We start from the raw sequence: 21696 nt of genomic DNA, 5'->3' as shown, positions 1-21696 counted from the left end.
CTAATGTCGTACCCGTTCCAAAGAAGAATAATAAAATTCGTGTCTGTATCGATTTTACTGATTTAAATAAAGCATGTCCGAGTGATCCATACCCGCTACCGAAGATAAAATATTTGGTGGATGCAACCTAAGGGTACAAGAGACTATTATTCATTGACGGTTTCTCAGGGTATAACCAAATACCTTTGTTCGAGGAAGATCAAGAGCATATTGCGTTTGTGACTGACAGGGGAGTTTACTGCTATACTGTAATGCCTTTCGGGATAAAAAATGCAGGGGCAACCTACCAACATTTGGTATACCATATGTTCAAAGATCTGATTGGGAAGACGATGAAAGTATATATCGACGATATGGTAGTGAAATCCGAGCAAAAGGAGTCACATTTCCTTGATCTGCAGAAGATATTTGATATATTGAGGAATTATCGAATGAAGCTCAATCCAGAAAAATGTTCGTTCGGGCTATCCTCGAGAAAGTTCCTTGGATACTTGATGACGCACAGAGGAATCGAGGCAAATCCGGAGCAAATCAGAGCGGTCAGAGAAATGCCATCCCAAGAACGAATAAGGAGGTCCAAAATCTAGCAGGACGATTAGCATCTTTGAATCGTTTCATTTCACGCTCGTCGGATCGATTCAAACCATTCTTTGATGTTTTGAAGAAAGCGGTGAATTTTGGATGGACAGATGAGTGCGAGAAAGCTTTCAATGAGATCAAACATTATTTGTCAACCCTTCCAGTTTTGGTGAGTTCAAAAACTGGACAACCTATCGGAGTTTATCTGGCCGCAACGGAGAACGCTGTAAGTGCAGTGTTGTTTGTTACGGATCCACATGAAAATCTTATTTACTTCGTCAGTAAATCTTTGACAGGGGCGGAAACACGGTACAAGAAAATTGAGAAGATAGCACTTGCACTGTTGCATGCATCTCGTCGCCTCAAGCCATATTTCCAAGGGAGATCGTAGTCTACTCTGAATACCCGCTGAAGGGAATCCTGGAACGTGCTGATGATTCTAGCCGACTAGCCATATGGTGAAATTTTCTGGGGGCGCATGAAATCAAGTACGAAACTATAACTGCAGAGAAGGGACACTCCCTGGCTGCACTGCTAGCAGATTTTCTTGTGGACAATATAGAAACGGTTGCTACAGAAGAGGAAGAGCTGTTCAAACCCATAGAGTCATCCACTGATCAGACTGGGGGCGAGTCCGCAATGGAGGTTGATACACCTGAACCATTATGGACCGTATTTACTGATGGGTCATCGAATGTTGGTAGAGCTGGAGTTGGATGTGTCATGCTTACTCCTGAAGGTTCGAGGATCGAGAAAGCAACCAGGCTGGGTTTCCAAGCATCAAACAATGAAGCTGAATATGAAGCTGTAATTATCGATTTAAAGGCTGTCAAACAGTTAGATGCGAATTACGTGAAGCTGGTAAATGATTCCATGCTAGTAGTCAACCAGTTTATGGGGACCTACAGAGCCAAGAAATAGAGGATGACCCTTTACCTAGACCGTATGAGGGAGATGGCAAACGAGTTCGAACAATTTTCTATTGGGAAACGACCACAGATGGAAAACAGGAACGCAGATGCCTTAGCATATCTTTCTTTAGCAATCGAAACTGATACCACCCGATTCGTTATAGTGGATTTCCAAGAGTTACCTAGCATCTCCGATAGCCATTTTTTTCTGACTCTCGAACACGCTAGTGGGGGCGAGAGGGTAGCTACATCAGCACAGGGAGATACTGAGAACATCGACAACAATATGGATGTTGACAGCCCAGTGATAGATGATTCAGGCAATCATGCTGAAAACGTTGCAGACAGGCGTCAGCCTTACATCCAGTATTTGACAACCGACGAACTCCCAGAAGATGAGCATCTCGCTTCAAAGGTGAAAAAGAATTCTTGGAGATATTCGATGATCGAGGGGCATCTATACCGCAAACCTGTGGCTTTAGAGCCATTTTTACGATGCATATCAGCAGAAGAAGGGCCGACGGAGGATCATGAAGGAATATGTGGCAGCCATTCTGGAGGACGCAGTCTCGCGCACAAGATACTTACCCAGGGGTATTTCTGGCCATATTGGAAGAAAGATGCTAAAGAATACGCGCAGAAATGTGTGCCATGCCAAGAGCATGCTCCGATTCCTAAAAGGCCCGCCAACGAATTGCATCCAGTTTTCAGTCCCTGGTCATTCTCTATGTGGGGACTGGACATCGTCGGACCACTTCCCAAAGCTCCTGGAGGCGTTAAATTCATACTAGATGCTACAGATTATTTCACCAAATGGGTCGAAGCAGTGGCACTGGTACACGTTACCAGACATGATGTGAAAAGGTTCATATAGGAGAATACCGTCTGTTTGGAATCCCAGACGCGATTATAACAGACAATGGGAAGCAGTTCGATTCTGGGGTGATCAAAGATTTTTACAAGAACCTGAATATTCGCCACAACTTCTGATCTCCTTACTATGCTCAGAGCAACGGGCAGGCGGAAGCGACCAATCACGTTATCATGGACAATCTCAAGAAAAGGATGGAGAAAGCGAAGGGGAAGTGGACATAAGAATTCCCTGGAGTCCTATGGTCCTATCGGACGACCCCAAAAAGATCCACTGGAGTTTCACCATTTACACTGGCTTATGGGACAGAGGAGGTCATACCCACAGAGGTACATCTCAAGACTACCAAAACTCGCGCTGTCAAATCTGGAAAAAAATTGACAGCATAGTGGCTTTGGATAAAGAGTTGCTGGAAGAACAAAGAGAAACATCCTTGCAGCAGTTAGTTCGATACCAGCAGGCAATCAAGATGATCTATGATCCTAAGGTCATAGAACGGTCATTTAAACTAGGGGAATATGTCTTGAAGAAAACTCGAGCAGCCACAATGGAACCTAACTGTGGGAAGCTCGGAACAACTGGGAAGGTCCTTACATAGTGGACAAGCCAGCGTCTCGTGGCTCATACTACCTAAGGAACCTCGATGGTACTCAAGATTCAAAACCATGGAAGCCATGTAATTCGTTCCACTTGAAGAAGTTTTATCATTAGGAGTAGTTTCGAATCCTGTTGTGCTGCACTCTTTTTCCTTTATGTTGGTTTTATCCCACTGGGTTTTTCACGCAAAGGTTTTAATGAGGAAGATGTTGTCGAACAGTAGGTATTTATCTTGTTATTTATATTCAGGAATTTAATTCAACATTATTTTGGTATTCCACACTTTATCAAAATTGTACATATTTAAATATAAGTTGCTGCGGGCGTTCGAATCCGCAGTCAATCCTAAATGGAAAAACAAATTACAGTTCGAGTCTACTGTCAGCAACGTCTCTGACACCTCGCAGATAGGGCGATTGCACAGTTCGAGCATTTCTTTCCATATCCCAATTGTATCCCCATCATATGGGGCATCAGCAAATGTGGCGAACATTTTCACCTGTCCATGCATGTGAAAATGTACACATCTCAACTCTGCGCGCATCTTGAATAGTAGGATTGGCCCCCTGCGCAAATTCAAGATAGCAGAAAAACTCAACTTCTCATTCCATGCGCGAGCGAAATGCAGCAAAGAAGTGCACCCTTGCACGAGCATGAGCAGCATGACACAAAACATACTGGGGGCGAGTTATATGTCACCTCAACCATTTGGGGGAGAGATATATAACACTCGAGCGCAATTTTTACATCCCTGGAGGCGAGTTGCATAACACTCCAAACAACGCGCTTGGGGGCGAGTTATGTAACACCTCAGAAAAAATGCAAATTCAGAGGGAACCCGAACTTCTTAATCCATAACAAGTTATGGATTAAGAGGGGGCGATGTTTTTACCCTTATTATTGTACACCAAAATTGGGCTAACTTAGGCCTAAAAAGTTCCTCATAATAAGCTAAGTATGCTTCATTGGGCTAAATATGATCCTCTTATAACCCAAATGTGGTTGATTAGGCCTCACAAATGCACCATACATAGAAGCCCATTCACATGGGTACTTGTCAAGCAAAGTAGAGAACCCAAATCACCATTTCCACATCAACTCGCGACGTCAGCAAGCCGGACGAACCAGGACGTGCCAACGTCAGCAAAGAGGATGAGCCAAGCCGTGCCACGTCAGCAAGGTTCCACGTCATCACTGTCACGTCAGCAAGGATGACGAGCTATGTCGTGCCACGTCAGCAAAGTACCAAGACATCACAGCCACGTCAGCAAGGTGCCACGTCAGTAAGGTAGTCGAACCGTGATGTGCCACGTCAGTATCGATTGACCAACCAGAGACTGACACGTCATCAACAAAGCACGGTCAACAGCTGACTAGGCGATAATGTCAACAGTTAGTAACGGCGTTAGGTTATCCAAGGAATATTCCGTTAAAAGCGTTAGCATCTTCCCAACGCCGTTAGTTGACGCCGTCAACCGCGTCTGCATGACGTCACAAGGCAGAACCTTCATCTTCTCCGACACCGGTTCAGTAGCAGGTCGCCGGCGACGATCGTCTCCTCCGTCAACGCCATCTTACACGACAACGTTTCCGGTGTTTTCTTAGGAAACTGTGCCGGCGACCACCTCCACCGATCCCGTACAGCAGCAACTGTCCAGCCGCATCCGTCCAGCAGCAGCGCTGCTATGGTGCAGCACAAAGGAATTTAAAACCATAGTTCTGTTTCGATGTGGCACAGAGTAACTTAATAGCGTAGTACGATTCAGTGTACCTCATCGTAACTTAATATGGTATCCCTGATTCGGGATGGCACGACGCAGTTTATATCCATAGCCCCTGGATATTTCAGCCCCTGCTGATTAGCTTTGCGGATTCCTCAGCCCCACTCTGGGATTATGGAAACTCTCTTCTTGGGTTAGGCAAGCTTCCTTCTTGGACTTGGGAGATTCATTTGTTTGGGAAACCCTTTGTTTCATTTTAGTTAATTCCATACACCCATGAGGAAGATTCTGGAAGCATGCAGGACCAGTCAATGCAAGTTATGACAGGGAGGCATGCAGGGCCAGTTATGACAGGGAGGCATGCAGGGCCCATTACTACAAGAGGCATGCAAGGGCCAGTTATTGCATGAGGTATGCAAGGCCAGTTATTGCAATTCATGCCTGCATTTAAAACGGAAAATTTGTAAACATATAAATGGATGTTTTACAACCCAAATATGGTATGCAATTCTTGCCACAAAAACTCATGTGAAAAATCCGAAAACTGACTTTAGCATTGGAGGGTTTTTTGCAGGTACCCACCCCCCATACAATTCAATCAGAAATCGAGGCAGCGGGTCAATATTCAATAAAATCATCATAGAAATTCATGTTTGGAGTAGAAGTAATATTACCATACAAACAATTTGGTTCTTCAACAACCACAAGTGCACGTTCAGTCTCTTCTTGAATCTCTTCTTCAAATTGTGCTACTAATTAGAGCTGGCAAACAAGCCAAAACCAGCGGGTTTTCCCGGCCCGGCCCGTAAAAAACCCGCACCCGGCTCGGCTGGTGTCTAAACAAGCCGGGTTAGGGTTGGAGAAATGTCATCTTGTAGGAAAACGGGTTAACCCGTACCAGACCGTAAATCCGCGGGTACAATCCGTAAACCCGTCCACAGTGCTTAATTAATAAGTTATATTTAATCCTTACCGTCATATTATCTAGGGTTAATCATATCCTTACGTTTAAGGTATAAAAAGGAAAGGCTAAACCTAAAACATCATTCTCTTTTCTTCTTCTGCTCGTTCTCTTCTTCTGTGTTCTTCAGCTGGTGGAGAATTAGAGATGATAGTGAGAGATTGAGACCGAGAGTTGAGGGGAAAGGTTATGTTGGTGTTAATAATGGTGTTACTGAAGTTAATTAAATAAAAAGAAGATGATGACGAAGCTGTGAATTGAAAAGGAAAAAAGTTAGGGTTTTCTCTGTGGTTAAGATTGAGTATGAAATTGAGGAAATATAGATCGAAGTATGGTTGTTGGTAGTGTCGTTGAGTCGAGAAATTGATTCCGACTCAAAAGGGCGAAGTAATTTAGAGAAGATAAATTAGAGTTTTGTGAGTTGAGGATTGATTATCAAATTCAAGATGGGTTTTAAGATCGTGAGATGAAGAAGAAAATAATTATTCTTATTTGAAGATTGGTTTACAGAAAAAAAGAAGATAATTATTGTAAACTCAGGATGAATTTAAAGTTAGGGTTTTATTATAAGAATCATTATGAATCTTTTCTTTGATTCCATGTTGTTCAACTATGGTTGTTTTATCTAGTAGATTTTATGCTACTTTTCCAGTTCAATTCTTGAATCTATTACTTTTTGATTTTTGATTGATGGGGAAACATCGTCTCTCAGAAGAAGAAATCAAAGCAGCGGATGGGTTTTTGGTAAAGAAGACAATGAAGATTTTTTAAATCATTAAATGAGATTCGTATGAATTTTGATCCATATGTTGTTTCGGGCGATATAATATCTAATGGAATTTAAAGTACTTCATCCTTTTCATATAATCTTTACTAACCTTGATGTTCTGTGTTGAGCAAGTTGTTTCGATTTGTATGATAAACTATGGGTTGTTTTCCTGATCTTGAATTCGTTAATTGCACAAATAGCTTAATCAGATGGATGTAATTGATTTTGGGCTCAAGTCCCTTTGATTAATTTGGAAATTATGTCATAAATTAATAGTTATAATTAAGTTTTAATTTTTAATATTAATTTTACGAGCTAACCCGTGAGCCCGCAGGTTTTACCCGTTACGGGTACGGGTTGAAGAAATGACAACCCGCGAAGAATATCAACCCGCAAGCTTAGGCTTGTTTTAACCCATAATCCCGCGGGTTGGTCACAAGCCAGCCCCGACCCGCCCGTTTGCCAGCTCTACTACTAATGATAGGTCCTCCCGCATTACATTTATCTCCACCTAATGGTTTTCCATGAAGAGGGGCTGGAGTCTGGTCATTAGAAGGTGTTGCTTCTCGTGTTCTCTTCTTCTTTTCATTTTCCCTGTTCAATAGATGCATTTAACAAAGTTCAATACCAATCATATAAAAAATATTGTTCAAATATTTACAAACAAGGGGATAAGTAATGGGAAAAAATTTATCATTACGGGCGGGAAGTTCTTACTCGACCAAACCGTAACAACACATAGGCTGTGATATTTCCAAGCCGTGAACAAGACCCATGGCTGAAAGTTTTAACACGATTCAGCCATATCGGCTGGGAATTTTAACATAAACTAGTTGTAACAAGACTAACGACTAAGAAACTTGTGTTAAGGCTTGGTTATCTACCATCACAGTTAGAAATACCTGGACTTAAACCTGACCGCTTATTTTTTTCCAAATATAGGACGAAGTACGGATGGAAAAACCTACACATTTAAAATCAATTACGTCCAGGAAACTAAATTACCAAGCCATTTGTAACATATTACAATCGGGAGTTCTTAATTTATCAGCTGATATCGACCACTTACGACTGGGAAATTAAGAACTCCCAGCCGTTAACAGTCTCCGAAACTGTTTTTTTAGATCTAAAATTTTCTAATCGAACTAAATACTCGACCAAAGGCATAAATAAAGAGTTGGGTCTTCAATTCATACCTTATAGCAGTCATATCAGGAGTATTAGAGTCCTCTTCGACACCTTCATTCACATGTTGTGGATTTTCAGGTTTTTCTTCATTTAAAGATTATGATGATGCTGAATTCACGGCTTCTCCATCAGTAGGTTTGGCACGATTTTTATTTCTCTCCATCGTTTATAAGAAGAGTTTAGTTGATAATCAATTTTTTTAGAACCGACGATAAACAGTCGTTGAAACGAAGAAGATGAGCAGAAGAACAGAGGGAGGGGGAGGAAAAAGAAGAGACTGATTTTGCTTTATTTTTATTAATTTCTTGATTTTTAATTAGATTAGGTAGTTAATCAAAGGGCAATAATATAATAAAAAAAATTATTGGGGATATTTTGAACTTTTACAAGGATTAATTCCCCTATATCCATATTCTGATCACTATAAGCCGGTCCAAACCATTTGGTTCCCATCCCGATAATAGAGTCCTTTATATATATGATTGGGATATGGCAGGATCAATGACATGGTTATATCTATATAATCATGATATGGTTTGACCATTTTTTCTAATAATCCAAGCGACAACGAATTTGAAGTTAATTTTTGGTAAACATGTTCCACTTATGTAGCTCTGCATTGCTGTTAAAAATGAGAGTATTCTGATATACGAAACTTCACCATCCATAAAATTTAATATCAACCGTTAATCTTCAACGGTTGATATTCAAAATGGTAGATGATAGTCTTATACGTCTCAGAATGCTCTCATTTTTTGGTAGAAATGTAGAGCTACATATGAGGAACATGTTATCAAAAAATTAGCTTCAAATACATTGTCGCTTTGATTTTGCAGAAAAAATGTACAAATCATATTATGATTGTATCAATATAACATGTCTCATATATTCAGATTTCATTTGACGTACATTCTCTCCTTCTCAAACTTTTTGCATAGAAAATGTTCACAATCTTGACCTTTTGCATTGAAAATGTTATTTCTATCCTAAACTAGGACTTGGCCCAGTTACCGACTCACCTTACACTCGAGTGTTCAAGCTTCAAGTTGTTGTCATTTTCTCTTTTCTGCTCCTCCTCTCTCTCTCTGAAGATGGCCTTGGCATCCATGTTGAAGCTACCTGTGATCGATGCAACACCAACCAGTTTCGCAGATTATGGTCAAGTAATTGAGGCATCTCCTGATGGCGAAGGATTTGGTCCTCGAGATGCCCAATTAGACCTCAGCCGTGGAATTCCAAGGTCAACTTTCTTAATCTTCCTAGGGTTTTCATTGAAAATTGATTATATAGTTTAACTTCTGGAATTGAATTTTGATTATTGGAACAGGTTTTATATATTGCATCTGGAAAATAGACCACTTAAGTTTACTAGAATTACTCATCATGCTAGTGTTACTCAATGTCTTGGTTCAATTGGTGGTCATAATTGGTATCTCGGAGTTGCTAAACCATCTATTGTAAACCCTAATGAAGACGATGGAAAGAAAATTGTGCAGTCAAAATCTGGGCATTCTTATGTTCCTCCTCATCCTGATGATGTTCGGGTTTTCCGTATTTCGGGTCCATAGTTTGTGAAACTTCATATTGGGACATGGCACGCTGGACCATTGTTCGAAGGGGATGCTATGGATTTCTACAATCTTGAGCTCACCAATACTAATGTTAGTATCCCTACTTTAAATTTTCAGTCATTTCTGGCAATATATATTAATCCAGTTCTCTTTCATTTTTCATAGAGTAGTGGTAGAATTTCAATTGAGTTAGGCTATAAGAATCTGTTGAGGCGTGCAATTGGTAATATCTAATGTTGCCTGTGAGATCTGTCTGACGTTGATTCTAGGGTGGTATCACTGGCTCAGCACACTGAATACTTAGGATCTTAGGCCTTCATCCATTCATTTTCGTTGCAAATTTGGATACAGATATCATAGGGTTCTTTGGGTACAAATTGGACATGTATGGTTATATTCACATAATTGATTTCGAAAAGTTCATGTCCTAAACATAATCTGTTTCTGTTTGTAGGTAGTGGATCACACAACACATGACTTCAAGAAAGAAGATGGAGTGATCTTTTCATTTGATGATTAGGTGTAACTAGGTAAAGTTTGATACTGTATCCAATTACTGGTGAATAAATTGGTAAGCGATTGCGTTTGCTACGAGTACAAGTCTGTTAAGCATATTTCATTTCTCTTACCCGAAAGAAATGCTACTTTACTTTGTTAAAAGATGAGTTATCTTATGTACTCTTGAGAATATGAAAAGTATAGTCAAGTCAAGTCAAGCGGGAAAGTACATTCGAGTGCCTGGTATAAACAATTCTAGCGAATTGGGCCAGATTCTTTTTTTTGCATACTCTATATAGCCTTTCTGACAAGCTGAAGCAACAAGAGCGGTTCAGCTTGTCTTGTCTCGACTTGAAACTTAAGTACAAATACCTCCAACTAAACACTACTTGAATTTATTGTTTAGACTCTAGAACTCGAAGTTAATATATTAGCTAAATATATGACCCGTTTACCAAGGAAAAACTTACAGGTAGTTTGTAAGAACAGAAAACCTTAACATGCTGCACCGCACCCTATTGTATTTCAAGTTTTGTCAATTAAATTTGTTGTTTCAGTAGTATTGCTCCAGTGATAGTAAACTTACTTGAAAAGACACTACACTTTATATATTTGAACCAATTGGATTTGTTGTGCCCTCTGGTTACTACAGCGCGTAGTTTGGATCTTACATCTTGATTTTGAATACATCCTTATCCAATTGCCTACAGTGTCAAGATTTTGAACTCTATTTTTGTATACAGTTTTCTCTTTAAACAATGTGATTATTGGACCAATATACCAGCATTATTTAATGCAAAGATTCCGAATGCACCAACGCATCATATCCAGCTATCCTCAGGTTTATTATAAAAAAAACCTGTAAGAAGTTCACTAAACTGCAAAATCAATGTTAAAAAATTGTTTGGTAGTTTATCATCCTAATTGAATATTAAGGATGAAGATGTTCTTCTCACTTCATCCTTGGCCACTATTCTCTATCTTTCTCTGGGATGGCATCCATGGTGAAGCTACCTGTCATCGATGCAACGCCAACCAATTTCGCAGATTTTGGTCAAGTTATTGAAGCTCTCCCCGATGACGGTGAATTTGGGCCTCGAGATGCTGAGTTAGATCTCAGCCATGGGATTCCAAGGTACCATCTAAACTTCTGAGAGTTCTTGTTAAAAAGATTTTTTGTTTCTTTCTTTGTTTCTTTCTTATAAAATGGATTCATGGTTGAAGAATTGTTGAAATTTTATTCTTGATTGTAATTTTCATGAATGCTGCAACAGGTTATATATAGTGCATCTGGAAAGAAAACCATTTAAGTTTACGAAAATTACTCATCATGCTAATGTTACTCAATGCCTCGGTTCAATTGGTGGTCATGATTGGTACCTTGGAGTTTCCAAGGCATCTGTTGTAAAACCTGAGAAAGTTAATGAAAACACAGAAAGGAAAATTGTGCAATCAAAAGCTGGTCATTCTTATGTTCCTCCTCCACCTGAGGATGTTCATATTTTCCGATTTTCGGGTCCAAAGTTTGTGAAGCTTCATATTGGGACATGGCATGTCGGACCTTTGTTCAGAGGGGACTGTATGGATTTTTACATTCTAGAGCTCAGCAATACTAATGTTGGTAATCCTTCTTCACATTTTCAGTTGTTTCTGGCCATATTGATCAACTTTTATTGCATTTGTTACAGTACAAACGTATCAAATCTCCAAATTAGTTTTTGGTTTTCCTGATATTCAGGAGAACGTTGAATTTCACAAAACTGTGTTTTGAACTAGCACATCTATTGTCTATAACTACAAGGACTCCTTTTTGACTGGCTCTTACCATCTAGTACAACTTCTGGTTTTTATCATGAGACCATGGAGTGTGGGTTTGTACTGACCCTAAAAAGCTGGCATGTGCTAAGTTTACATTATTGTTATCTATGGTTCGGGTCTTTATGATAATGTGTTTCTATATGCAGGAAGCGGACCACACGACGCACAACTTCAAGGAAGAAGATGGAGTAGTCCTTTCGTTTGATGATCAGGTGTAGTGTTTGTGGTGTTTCAGTTATAAGTCTGTTGAGGCGTATTTCACCATTCCTACCCAAACAAAATGCTGCTAGCATTCTGGTTAGGGTTGGGTTATCTTTTATTCGCCTGGAGAGTGTGAAATAAAGAAATGATCATGACAGATGCAATTGGTTCTGCCATGAAACTGTTGCTTGTTTCCTTGTGTTTGTATTTCCTTGGACTAAACTAATGCACAAAATTTGAATGTAAAACTTTGCGTTGATGTTCGGAATTTTTTTATGTTCAAATTTCTCTGTTTGTTCCATCTTTGGTATCCCCTGGTGGCTAAAAGTGTCGCCAGTAGAATACTGAAGAATGAGTGTTTTATCAACGAAATAAGTGATTTTTTACATGGCACAGGTCCCCTGAATATTAATAACTGTATCTAATTATATCAATTTATCGTATCTTACAAGTACACATCAATCAGCTAATCAGCATAACACATAAAAACTATCGAGAAAATATCTCGTTGTACAAAGAAATATGATGAGGGCTAATTCCAGCTGTGGTATTCTCTTCTAGTGATTCTCCAATGGAGTAATCCATTGGGAATTTGATTGTAGATATAGTATTTGAGAATTCATCACCCAAGATGTCGTCGACCGTTATCATTTCATTGGTGAATTCAGAACTTGAGGTGTAAGTATCTTGGCCAGTGAGCTGCTGAACCAGTGCTTTGAATTCCTTTGAGTTAACTTTAAACATCATTGGATCTGATATATAAGTGATCTTCAATGGCTCTTTTTGTACTTTGTTGGTTCTCTTTCGCTTCATGGGACACTTCGTTTGAACTCTGAGTTCGCTCATCTAATGATTTTTGCAAACTCCTGTACGGTAAAGCGAGGCCGAGAAAATTAGAAAGTTAACCAGAACCGAAAGCTAAATCGAGATTTCTAAAAAGAGAATGAGAGAATGTTATGGTTAAGAGAAGCTGAGTTTGCCCTTTTTAAGGAGTGTTTTGATCTATGAATTTCTAAGAAGGAACCTAAGAAAAAGTTTGCATGGGGGAATATCTGGTCATGCATCAAGCAGGAAACTGATAATTCTATTTGCAAGCCAGAATTTCCACAATGCCTGCTTGGCCCAAGTCTAAAATTTTCTGGATGAAATTTATGTGGTGCATAGGGGTGCACATCCCCAGTTGACCTGACCTTATTCCTATTCAATATTTAGGTTCTTTAGAAGGTACAAGTTTAAAGTTTTCGTACAAATAAGTAGCAACCGCGTGTCGTAGGCTGACCGCACTAATCAACTTCAAAATGGCAAAAAAAAGTACAGCTGATGGCAACATATAAACTGGGCTGTGATCTGAGATGAACTACTATGGATGCAGAAATTACTCGTGTCCTGTCATGGTTGTCATGAATGATGCAGAAAACATATCCATATCAAAGTTTAGATTTCATTGCAAAAAAAATATACAAAATTTTTAACGATCTTTTACTTAACATCGGATAACAAATATTAAGATTTAACAGAATATTTTAGTAATAAAGAACAATGACGGAGCCAGAATTTTTTCAAATGGGGGCGAATTCATATAGTAAATTTCTATACATAATAGCGAGAAAGCGACCGAAGGCCGCTTGATTTTATTTTTTCTTACAATTTTATTTACTATTTAGTTTTTAGTAAGTGAAAATAAAACCACAAAATATTTTAATTACATTAAACATAGAAATTTAGATGAATTTTTATTTTTAAGTCACATATTTGATGTATTTTTATTAATTTGATATGAGTTTTATAGTATTGATCCCGTTAAAAATGAAAATTTCATTCTATTTAGCATATTTGCCCCCGCAAGATCCGTAAATTACAAAAATGGTAAGCCTACACCAAAGAAATTTCAAAATCAAGTGGGGGCTGGAGACCCAATTTGTCCCCATTTCGCTCCGTCCCTGATAAAGAAAGCCAAACTGACTTAAAATAAATTAAAACAAAAGACCCAAAAATAATACTCCCTCCGTCCCATTATTAGATGACCTAGTTGAAGTTTGCACAATTCTTAAGACAACCAATGGAAATGAGTATTCTTAGATATTTTTTACAATTATATCCTTATGGATAATAACTTGTCAAATTTAGAAATGATTTATCTCACAAACGGTACCATGGATTTTCGTAAACTTTGTACTATTGTAAGGCATTTTAAAACACCTACGTAACGAATATAAACATGGATACCAAATTATACATATTTTTATACAAACGATAATCAATCAAAAGGATGATTTTAGAAATATCTCCTTATATAATTAAATAGGTCAACTAATAGTGGGAAAAAATTTTCAACCAAATAGATCATCTAATAGTGGGACGGAGGGAGTAACGGTTATAGATCAGCTTAATATAATTCATAGAACCTTTATCAAGCCTACAAAAGAAAATTTACATTATTATTGACATTTTTCATTATAACCGGGACCTCCGTAATAAAATCCATATCCATTTGTATCATAATTGTCATCGTCAACTTTCAAGTCATAGCAGTCTGAATTTGTTACTCTTGTCTCAACATTTTTAGGATCTTTGGTCACGTAATTTTCATCAACTACGTGAACCCAATTAAAATAACTCGATATTTTCAAACCACATTCTGAAGGGAAATGACCGTTACCCATTTGTGTCGAAGTATTGATGAGTGCCAAATATTGTATATATTTATCCCTTTTTGTTGGCATTTTAACTCACCTTTTGTGCATTAATTCTACATTTTATCCCATATTCTGTATTTTCATTGTTTTCAAGAATAAATATTTTTATTAATTAATTTTGCATTTTTAGGTAATAAATAAAGTTCGGATGAGTCGCGGAGCGAAAAGAGCAGAAAAGTAGTGAAAAGCCGGGAGAAATTACGCAAGGAAGCCGCGAAGAATGGTGCGCACAACCTCATTTTCTACACACAAAAGCGCCTCCGTTCTCAGCCATCAGATCAGTTCTCAGAAGCATCCGATGGTCGCTCCTTCATAGAGCATCAAAATCTGAAGTCTCTGCCGAGCACCACAGCGCTGAAATTCCAAGCCTTCAGATTAGATGGTAGTTGAATCCAACGGTCGCTCCCTTGCTGTTCATCAACGTTTGATATCTCCGCCTTACACTACAACACCTAACCCCATCTAGAGCCGTTAACTTCGTTGTATAAAAAATCCAGCGGTCGCTACAAGCTTCACTTCATCTCACCGTCAGATTAATCTTTCATCTCCCTATCCCACGGCTCAGCGTCGCAGATCATCAAACTCGATACACTCGCCTCACACCCTAGCGACCGAGAACCTACACCTCAAACAAACGCACCCTTCCCTTTCTCCATCGAACCATCTCCTCCATCAACCCCCTCTGCAGAACCACCATACTCTGTACCACCACCATGTCCGTCTCCATCACCACCACCTCACCCCAAATCACTCCACTATTTTCTCCCCAAATCACTCTACCTATACCCATCATCACTATCACGTTTTACATCAACTAATCTCCTCAATTTCTCATCTCTGCCGACTGAAACCCTAGGTGAGAAATTGAAGATATAAGTTGATGTTAGAGCAGCAATTGGAGCGGGAGATGACTCAGGAAGAGAAATAGAAGGATGGGTCGACGAGATGGAGCGAGAATTTCATCAACAGTAGGTAATTGGCAAAACCTAATTTTACTGACTTTGGGGAAAATTGGGGGAAAACCTAATTTTGTGTAATGGGTATAAATTGGTGTTGGGGGAAGCATTAGAAAGACACTATTTACCTCTCTGGACTAGCCAGTAGAGAATTGCTACAAATTTTATGAACTGAAAATTTTAGTACTTGTATGTTTACAGTTGCATTTTGCTTATGTGTTGTAGTTATTTGATATGCTGCAATTTATGTTTAACTTATCTCATATGATGTATGTTTGTTGCCAAAACATGGTTAGCATGAGCTAATCAGCTTCAGGCCAAGGCTCAGTGAAGCCTTGTGCACTGTCAAGTGTGAATGAGCTAGTTGGTTACTTCCTGTTGCTGTGTTGTGAATGTGTATTTGAGAGAGGCCAATGCTCATAGAGCCTGTGATTGGTTGTACTGTCAAAAGACAGCCAATGCTAGGGGTAGACTAGTGAGCAAGTTGGTGTTCTTTCATTTCTAGTGTATGCTTAGGAATGAACTTAACCTAGACCATGTCACTTGATTAGGATACAAGGTGGATCATATGCCTTGGCTTACCACCACTACTCTTTCAGTCACTTTTAATTTCAGTCCTGTATGCTTGTATCACCTGTTACTTTTCTTGCTTTTTATTTCCCTGCATCTTGTAGCTACTGTGCACTGAAGTCAGTGCACAATCCTGCCTCTTGCCCTTGGCTGCCAAGCCTTGGTTGTTTGTTGCCTTTCTTAACTGCTTCTGTATTGCTTTACCCTGCTTTGGTTCTTAGCCTGCTTCTCTATTGCTTTACCTTGTGTTCTTATTTCTCTGCCTGAAACCTTGCCTGCCCTTAGCTCATTACACACCTTAGCTAGGAAAACTTCTTATATGCTCCTCTCCCTGTGGACAAACCCCTACTCATCATTATATTATAAATCTTGACCTTGTATACTTGCAAGTGTATTGTGTGCATTTAGAATTCACACCAAGTTTTTGGCGCCGCTGCCGGGGATTGGTGCTGTGTTTTATCTGTGTTTTTCTTTAGCTATTTTGCACTTCATTTCATAGCATTTGCATCTGCATCTGCTTCATTTCATTTGCTGTTGGACCTGCTGATTCTGAACCGGTTTTTCCTCTGCTGGGACGCCACCAAGGAAAAGAACCAAAACCCAACTGGGTTTTTGCAACAATATCAGAGCAGCTGGGCTGTGCTACAAAGGTAAGCCTAAACCCATTCATTGAGAGAACCCAACCTGTGGGCTTCCAATTTTTTTATTGTGGGCTTGTAATAATTAACCCAATCTTTTGGGCTTTTTATTTTTCTATTTTGGGTTTGTAATAATTTATTTGTGGGCTTGTTGTTTAATTTGTGGGCTTGTATTTATTTTGTGTGGGCTTGTTTAAATTCTTCCATTGGACTTGTATTTTGGACTCTAGGTTTAAACCCAGCTGAGCTTGTAACTGATTGTGGACTTGCTTCCACTCAAAAGTGGACCTCGAAACCAAAGTTTTAAAACAAACGTCGGGCCTTAACCAACTGGGCCAAATTAAACTTTCAAAATTAAAACTTGGATTTTCGTAGGCCGCAGCTGCATTTCATTAGAGGACAAACTGTGGGCTTGCTCCCATTTCAAAAACCAAATTTTATTTTCCTTCAAAAAAAAAAAAAAAAAAAAAAAAAAAATTATCTAAAAATTTCTTTCGCTCCCAAATTTTAAAACCAAAATTTCATTTTACTCCCATTTTTTAAACCAAATTTTCTTTTTTTTATATCCCATCAAAACCAAAATTTTCCCATTTAAAACCAAATAGTGGGCTTTGTGTCATTTCAAAATGGGCCAACCTCGTGCTCTCCATGAATACATGTATCCATCAATACAAATTCCATTATATGTATTGTCTTACCTCAAACCAATAACCCTTTTAAAATAAATGCAAGCATGATACAAATACTTCCTATATTTCGAGGGTTCGATTCTGAGAACCCCTATACTCATGTGAGGGAGTTTGAACAAATTTGTCGGACTATGCAACCTGATCATTTGTCCGAAGATTCTCTGAAATTGCGTTTGTTTACATTTTCTTTAAAGGAAAGGGCCAAAACATGGTTTTACGGTTTGAGACCACAATCAATCACCACTTGGGAACAACTCACTAATCAATTTTTCCAAAAAAAATTTCCACACCATAGGACCATCGCTATTCGTCAAAGTATCAATTGTTTTGTCCAATTGGATGAGGAAACTGTTTTTCACTATTTTGAACGTTTTAATGATTTGTTGAGTGAATGTCCGCACCATGGAATTGAGAAGTGGAGACTTGTCGTCATCCTCTATGAGGGACTAGACTTTAAATCTCGAACCATGGTTGAATCTATGTGTAATGGTGAGTTTGTTGATAAATCTGTGGATGATGCATGGAATTTTTTAGCCGAGATTGCAGAAAAACCCATCAATGGGAATCCGTTAGGGAAACAGGAACAACACCACATGTTATGAATCACCCTCATGAATTAGAGTTTTATTCTTGTAATAGCTCCGACCTTAGGATTGAAAATTATCCTAGATTGCAAAATGCCTATCATGATGATGATGATGATTATGATGTTATGTTAGAAGAACATGTCTATACTGAAAATGTTATGGAACCTTTGGGTTCAAATACATTAGGCTTCTCTGCCCCGACCTTAATGCATGATATTTCTTCTAGTATTCCATGTGATGTTTCCCCTGATGTGCCGATACACGAAAATAAATCTGTTGATGATGTTGATAATTCTGATTGTAATCTTGCCAATGTGATTGATGATTGTGAGCATGATGTGACATGTGTAGATGAGTTAGAAGACTTTGATTTGATTGATAATGTTATGCCTATTCTTCTACCTAAGTCACAATTTGGTGGCCTTCCACCCAACCTAGATTTGGTTTGTACCCATATTGTCAAACCGATTTTTCTGAAAATTCCTAATCTAGGATTGGAACTGTGTGCTTCCCAAGTCCTCTTGGACTATTTTGCTTCAAAATATAACACTTTTAAAGAGCCACAGTTGGAAATTGCATGTTTGCCCATCCCGAAAACAGTCCATTATGAGTTAGACCTTTTGAATCCTGAACCCTTAAAATTGTTAGATTTTGTGCTTAAAAGTAAACCTGTTGAAAAATTTAGGTTTAGGGGTAATTCATTCGGTTTTTCACTCCCTCCCATTTAAGTCCAATTTTAGTGTTTTGAAACTTTCTTTGTCTCTACACTTTTTCTTTTGGGTTGATCCTCAACTCTTTAGATTGTTAGTGTATGGTGAATATTTTTGTATATAATCTAGTAGATAAAATTTTAAAAATCCTTTTGTTCCTTTTGTATATATTTTGCTAATCCAATATGATCTCGGCTGAAATATGTTGGATTTTTGCCTTGAATAACGGAGTTTTAATTCTGCTTTCGCCGAAATCGGGTATTCTCTCTCCTTTTACTCTACTCAGCATGTCCCTTTCCATATGTTGCATTTTAATTCTTTCCATATTTTGAAACATTGAGGACAATGTTTAGTTTAGGTTTGGGGGTATAGAGTAGATACCATGATAATTTGCCATAATTGAAAACGAACTCCTTCTTCTTTTTGAAAAAAAAAAAAAAAATTGAAAAATTCCAAAAAAAAATTGAAAAATCAAAATTCAAAAAAATTGAAAAATTGAAAAAAAAACATAAAAATGGAGCTCATTTACCTTGAAATGTTGACTCTTGTGCAAATATGTATTTTTATTAGGAGTCTTAGTCTAGATATTTAGGCACCCTGATTCTAGCACAATTCACATAGTGATAAGAAATTTGCACGCGCACGATCTACCAATACATGTATGGCCTCGATCTTCAAGGTGTTTGATAGGAAGTTACGATTGCCAATCACTTTAGAATACTGAACGAAACTTGACTAGCTTGTTCTTTGGTTGGTTGGGATAGAAGGTGGAGGTTACATTAAGAAAAACAACCATCGAATTTAACTGGGTGCATCAAAAAGGGCTACCTCTTGCAAAGTGTCATGTAATTTTTTGTTTCCTTTTGTATTTGTATCAAAAGTGTTTACTCTTTAAAAAAAAAAAAAAAAAAAAAAAAAAAAAAAAAAAAAAAAAAAAAACGATGTATATTCAAAAAAAAAAAAAAGAAAAAAAATATCAGAAAAATAAAAAAAATCAAGTATTATCAATTTCATTCTCTCTTGTTCCAAAAATAAAAAGAGAATAGTCAATGTAAATAAGAGTCATGTAAATAGTCATTTTGTTGTTTTGTTGAAATAAGCAAGAAGGGTGTATGCCATTGATGTACAACGCGAGCAATTGTGAAATACCTCCAACTCATTCACAATTCTCGTAAAGTCCGGACAGCTAGCTAGATTTCGACCTCAGTTCTTAGCCTGAGAAACTATCTCTTGGTGATTAGTAGTCATGACTTCAGATCTTTCTTTACACATGTGTAGATACACTTTACACTCTTATCACATGTCTTTATTTGTTATCAGTGCTAGGATTGTGCCTTCGATAGCTAGATTGACATCTCCATTTTGCTGTGAGCCTAAACTGTTTTGCACATGTCACGTTTGATGGAATCTGAGCTTATATTTTGTCCTTAGGTTTTGTAGGCACACCTCTGGTAAACCTTCACGAGACTTCAACTCGTCCACTAGGGACACTTAGTGGTTTAAAAGGCTTAGTGCATACGCTAAATGCATTCGAGAGACCAGCGACAGTGGTATAGTTAGGATTTCCTTAGTTTTGTTTTACTTGAGGACAAGTAAAATTCAGGTTTGGGGGTATTTGATGAGTGCCAAATAATGTATATATTTATCCCTTTTTGTTGGCAATTTAACTCATCTTTTATGCATTAATTCTACATTTTATCCCATATTCTGTATTTTCATTGTTTTCAAGAATAAATATTTTTCTTACTTAATTTTGCATTTTTTAGGTAGTAAATAAAGATTTGATGAGTTGCGGAGCAGAAAAGAGCTGAAGAGTAGTGAAAAGCCGGAAAATTACGCAAGGAAGCCGCGAAGAATGGTGCGCATAAGCCCAAAAGACTAGAAATGGGCTCAAGAAGGAAGAATTGCTCTTAAAGAAGATATGGGCTTGGCATACCCAAGGCCCAAAACCCTTACCCAAACCCATTTTCTATAACCAAAACCGCCTCCATTCTCAGCCGTCAGATTGGATCCAACTCATCATCCTACGGTCTCTCATTCATAGAGCATCAAAATCTGAAGTCTCTGCCAAACACCACAGCGCTTAAATTCCAAGCCTTCAGATTAGATCACATTTAGATCCTACGGTCGTTTCTTTGCCTGCGCATCAAATCTCGATACTTCCGCTTAACACTACAGTACCTAACATCATCTAACACCGTTGACTTCGTTGTGTTTCAAAATCCAACGGTTGCATCGATTCATCTCTCATCTCATCGTTAGATCTACCAACCATCTCCGCATCCCGCAGCTCAGAATCACAGAACATCAAGACTCGATGGATTCGCTCAACACTCTAGCAACCTATACCTATACCCTAAACTCGACCCATTCTTCACTTCTTTCTTTTCTTTCTCTCGACCTCCTCTGCAACAGCCATCTTCTCCACCGTACACCACCACCTTCTCCACCTCTGTCACCACCATCTCTACCACCTAACCTCCACCTAATCACTACCAAACACCACATCCACTAACTACCTATCTAGACCCCTATTCCCTCCATCTCTCACGTTTCATCCATGAAACCCTAGGCGTGAGAGGTTGATGAAATAGGTGACCTAGAGAGAAATTGAAGCTATGGAGAGGTAGAGGAGTACAAATGGAAGCATGGGTCGAGAATAATTGGGAGTTATCACATCAAATTAGGTAAAAAAAAATCAAACCCTGATTTCAGTTAATTTGGGTATTTTCGAGTAAGCTCTAATTTCTGTTAGGGAGAGCATAGGGAAGCTAGAGTAGGGATATGGGTCTGATTTGTACTGTCAATTTAGGTAGAAATAATTTACCTAATTTCTGTTTGATTTTGGGATTTAGGTGAAGAACCCTAATTTTGTATTTTGGGGGAAATTGTGTCTGTGGGTATAAATAGCCCTGTGGGTGTGATGTAAAAACTTTATGTTGGGATTAGCCTGCATCCAGAACTGCTAAGTTCTGTTAATTTTCATGTCCTGTTAATTTTCATGTTACTACTCAATTTCAATTTCATGTTCAGTTCACTTTTCAGTTCAATTTGCTGCTAATTTTTATATCCATGTTTCAGTTAAAATTCAGTCATGTTCATTGTTAATTGTTCATTGTTGATGTTTATGTTCACTGTTATGTTAAACTTGCTAAACTTGCTTGC

General features: G+C 38.4%; 2 protein-coding genes and 1 pseudogene across 3 annotated transcripts; all 3 read left to right on the top strand.

Annotated features, from left to right (window-relative positions):
- Positions 1–1503: 1503 nt before the first annotated feature.
- On the top strand, positions 1504–2959 carry LOC113351497. The gene is made up of 2 exons (XM_026595468.1): positions 1504–2354; positions 2407–2959. Exons 1-2 carry the CDS (start codon positions 1504–1506, stop codon positions 2957–2959), a joined length of 1404 nt encoding a protein of 467 aa, XP_026451253.1.
- A 5634-nt stretch (positions 2960–8593) lies between these two features.
- On the top strand, positions 8594–9843 carry LOC113348190 (annotated as a pseudogene).
- A 421-nt stretch (positions 9844–10264) lies between these two features.
- LOC113348189 lies at positions 10265–12073 on the top strand. 2 transcript variants are annotated; one of them, XM_026591894.1, is made up of 3 exons: positions 10265–10801; positions 10941–11283; positions 11631–12073. In XM_026591894.1, the coding sequence occupies exons 1-3, from the start codon at positions 10659–10661 to the stop codon at positions 11700–11702; spliced, it is 558 nt and encodes a 185-aa protein (XP_026447679.1). In that variant the 5' UTR covers positions 10265–10658; the 3' UTR covers positions 11703–12073. The 2 variants fall into 2 exon arrangements, with proteins under 2 accessions (XP_026447679.1, XP_026447680.1); XM_026591895.1 differs by having other exon boundaries at positions 10941–11287.
- Positions 12074–21696: the final 9623 nt, after the last annotated feature.

The sequence above is a fragment of the Papaver somniferum genome, chromosome 2, assembly GCF_003573695.1.
Source record: "Papaver somniferum cultivar HN1 chromosome 2, ASM357369v1, whole genome shotgun sequence".
Lineage (NCBI taxonomy): Eukaryota > Viridiplantae > Streptophyta > Magnoliopsida > Ranunculales > Papaveraceae > Papaver > Papaver somniferum.
This window is presented reverse-complemented; position numbering and strand designations above follow the sequence as displayed.

Bases quoted from the DNA above. Each gene is read 5' to 3' on its own strand.
- LOC113351497 (XM_026595468.1), top strand. From the start codon at position 1,504: ATGACCCTTTACCTAGACCGTATGAGGGAGATGGCAAACGAGTTCGAA. The intron at 2,355-2,406 runs GTTCATATAGGA...CGATTATAACAG, and splicing joins ACCAGACATGATGTGAAAAG to ACAATGGGAAGCAGTTCGAT.
- LOC113348189 (XM_026591894.1), top strand. From the start codon at position 10,659: ATGGCATCCATGGTGAAGCTACCTGTCATCGATGCAACGCCAACCAAT. The intron at 10,802-10,940 runs GTACCATCTAAA...ATGCTGCAACAG, and splicing joins CTCAGCCATGGGATTCCAAG to GTTATATATAGTGCATCTGG. The intron at 11,284-11,630 runs GTTGGTAATCCT...TTCTATATGCAG, and splicing joins TAGAGCTCAGCAATACTAAT to GAAGCGGACCACACGACGCA.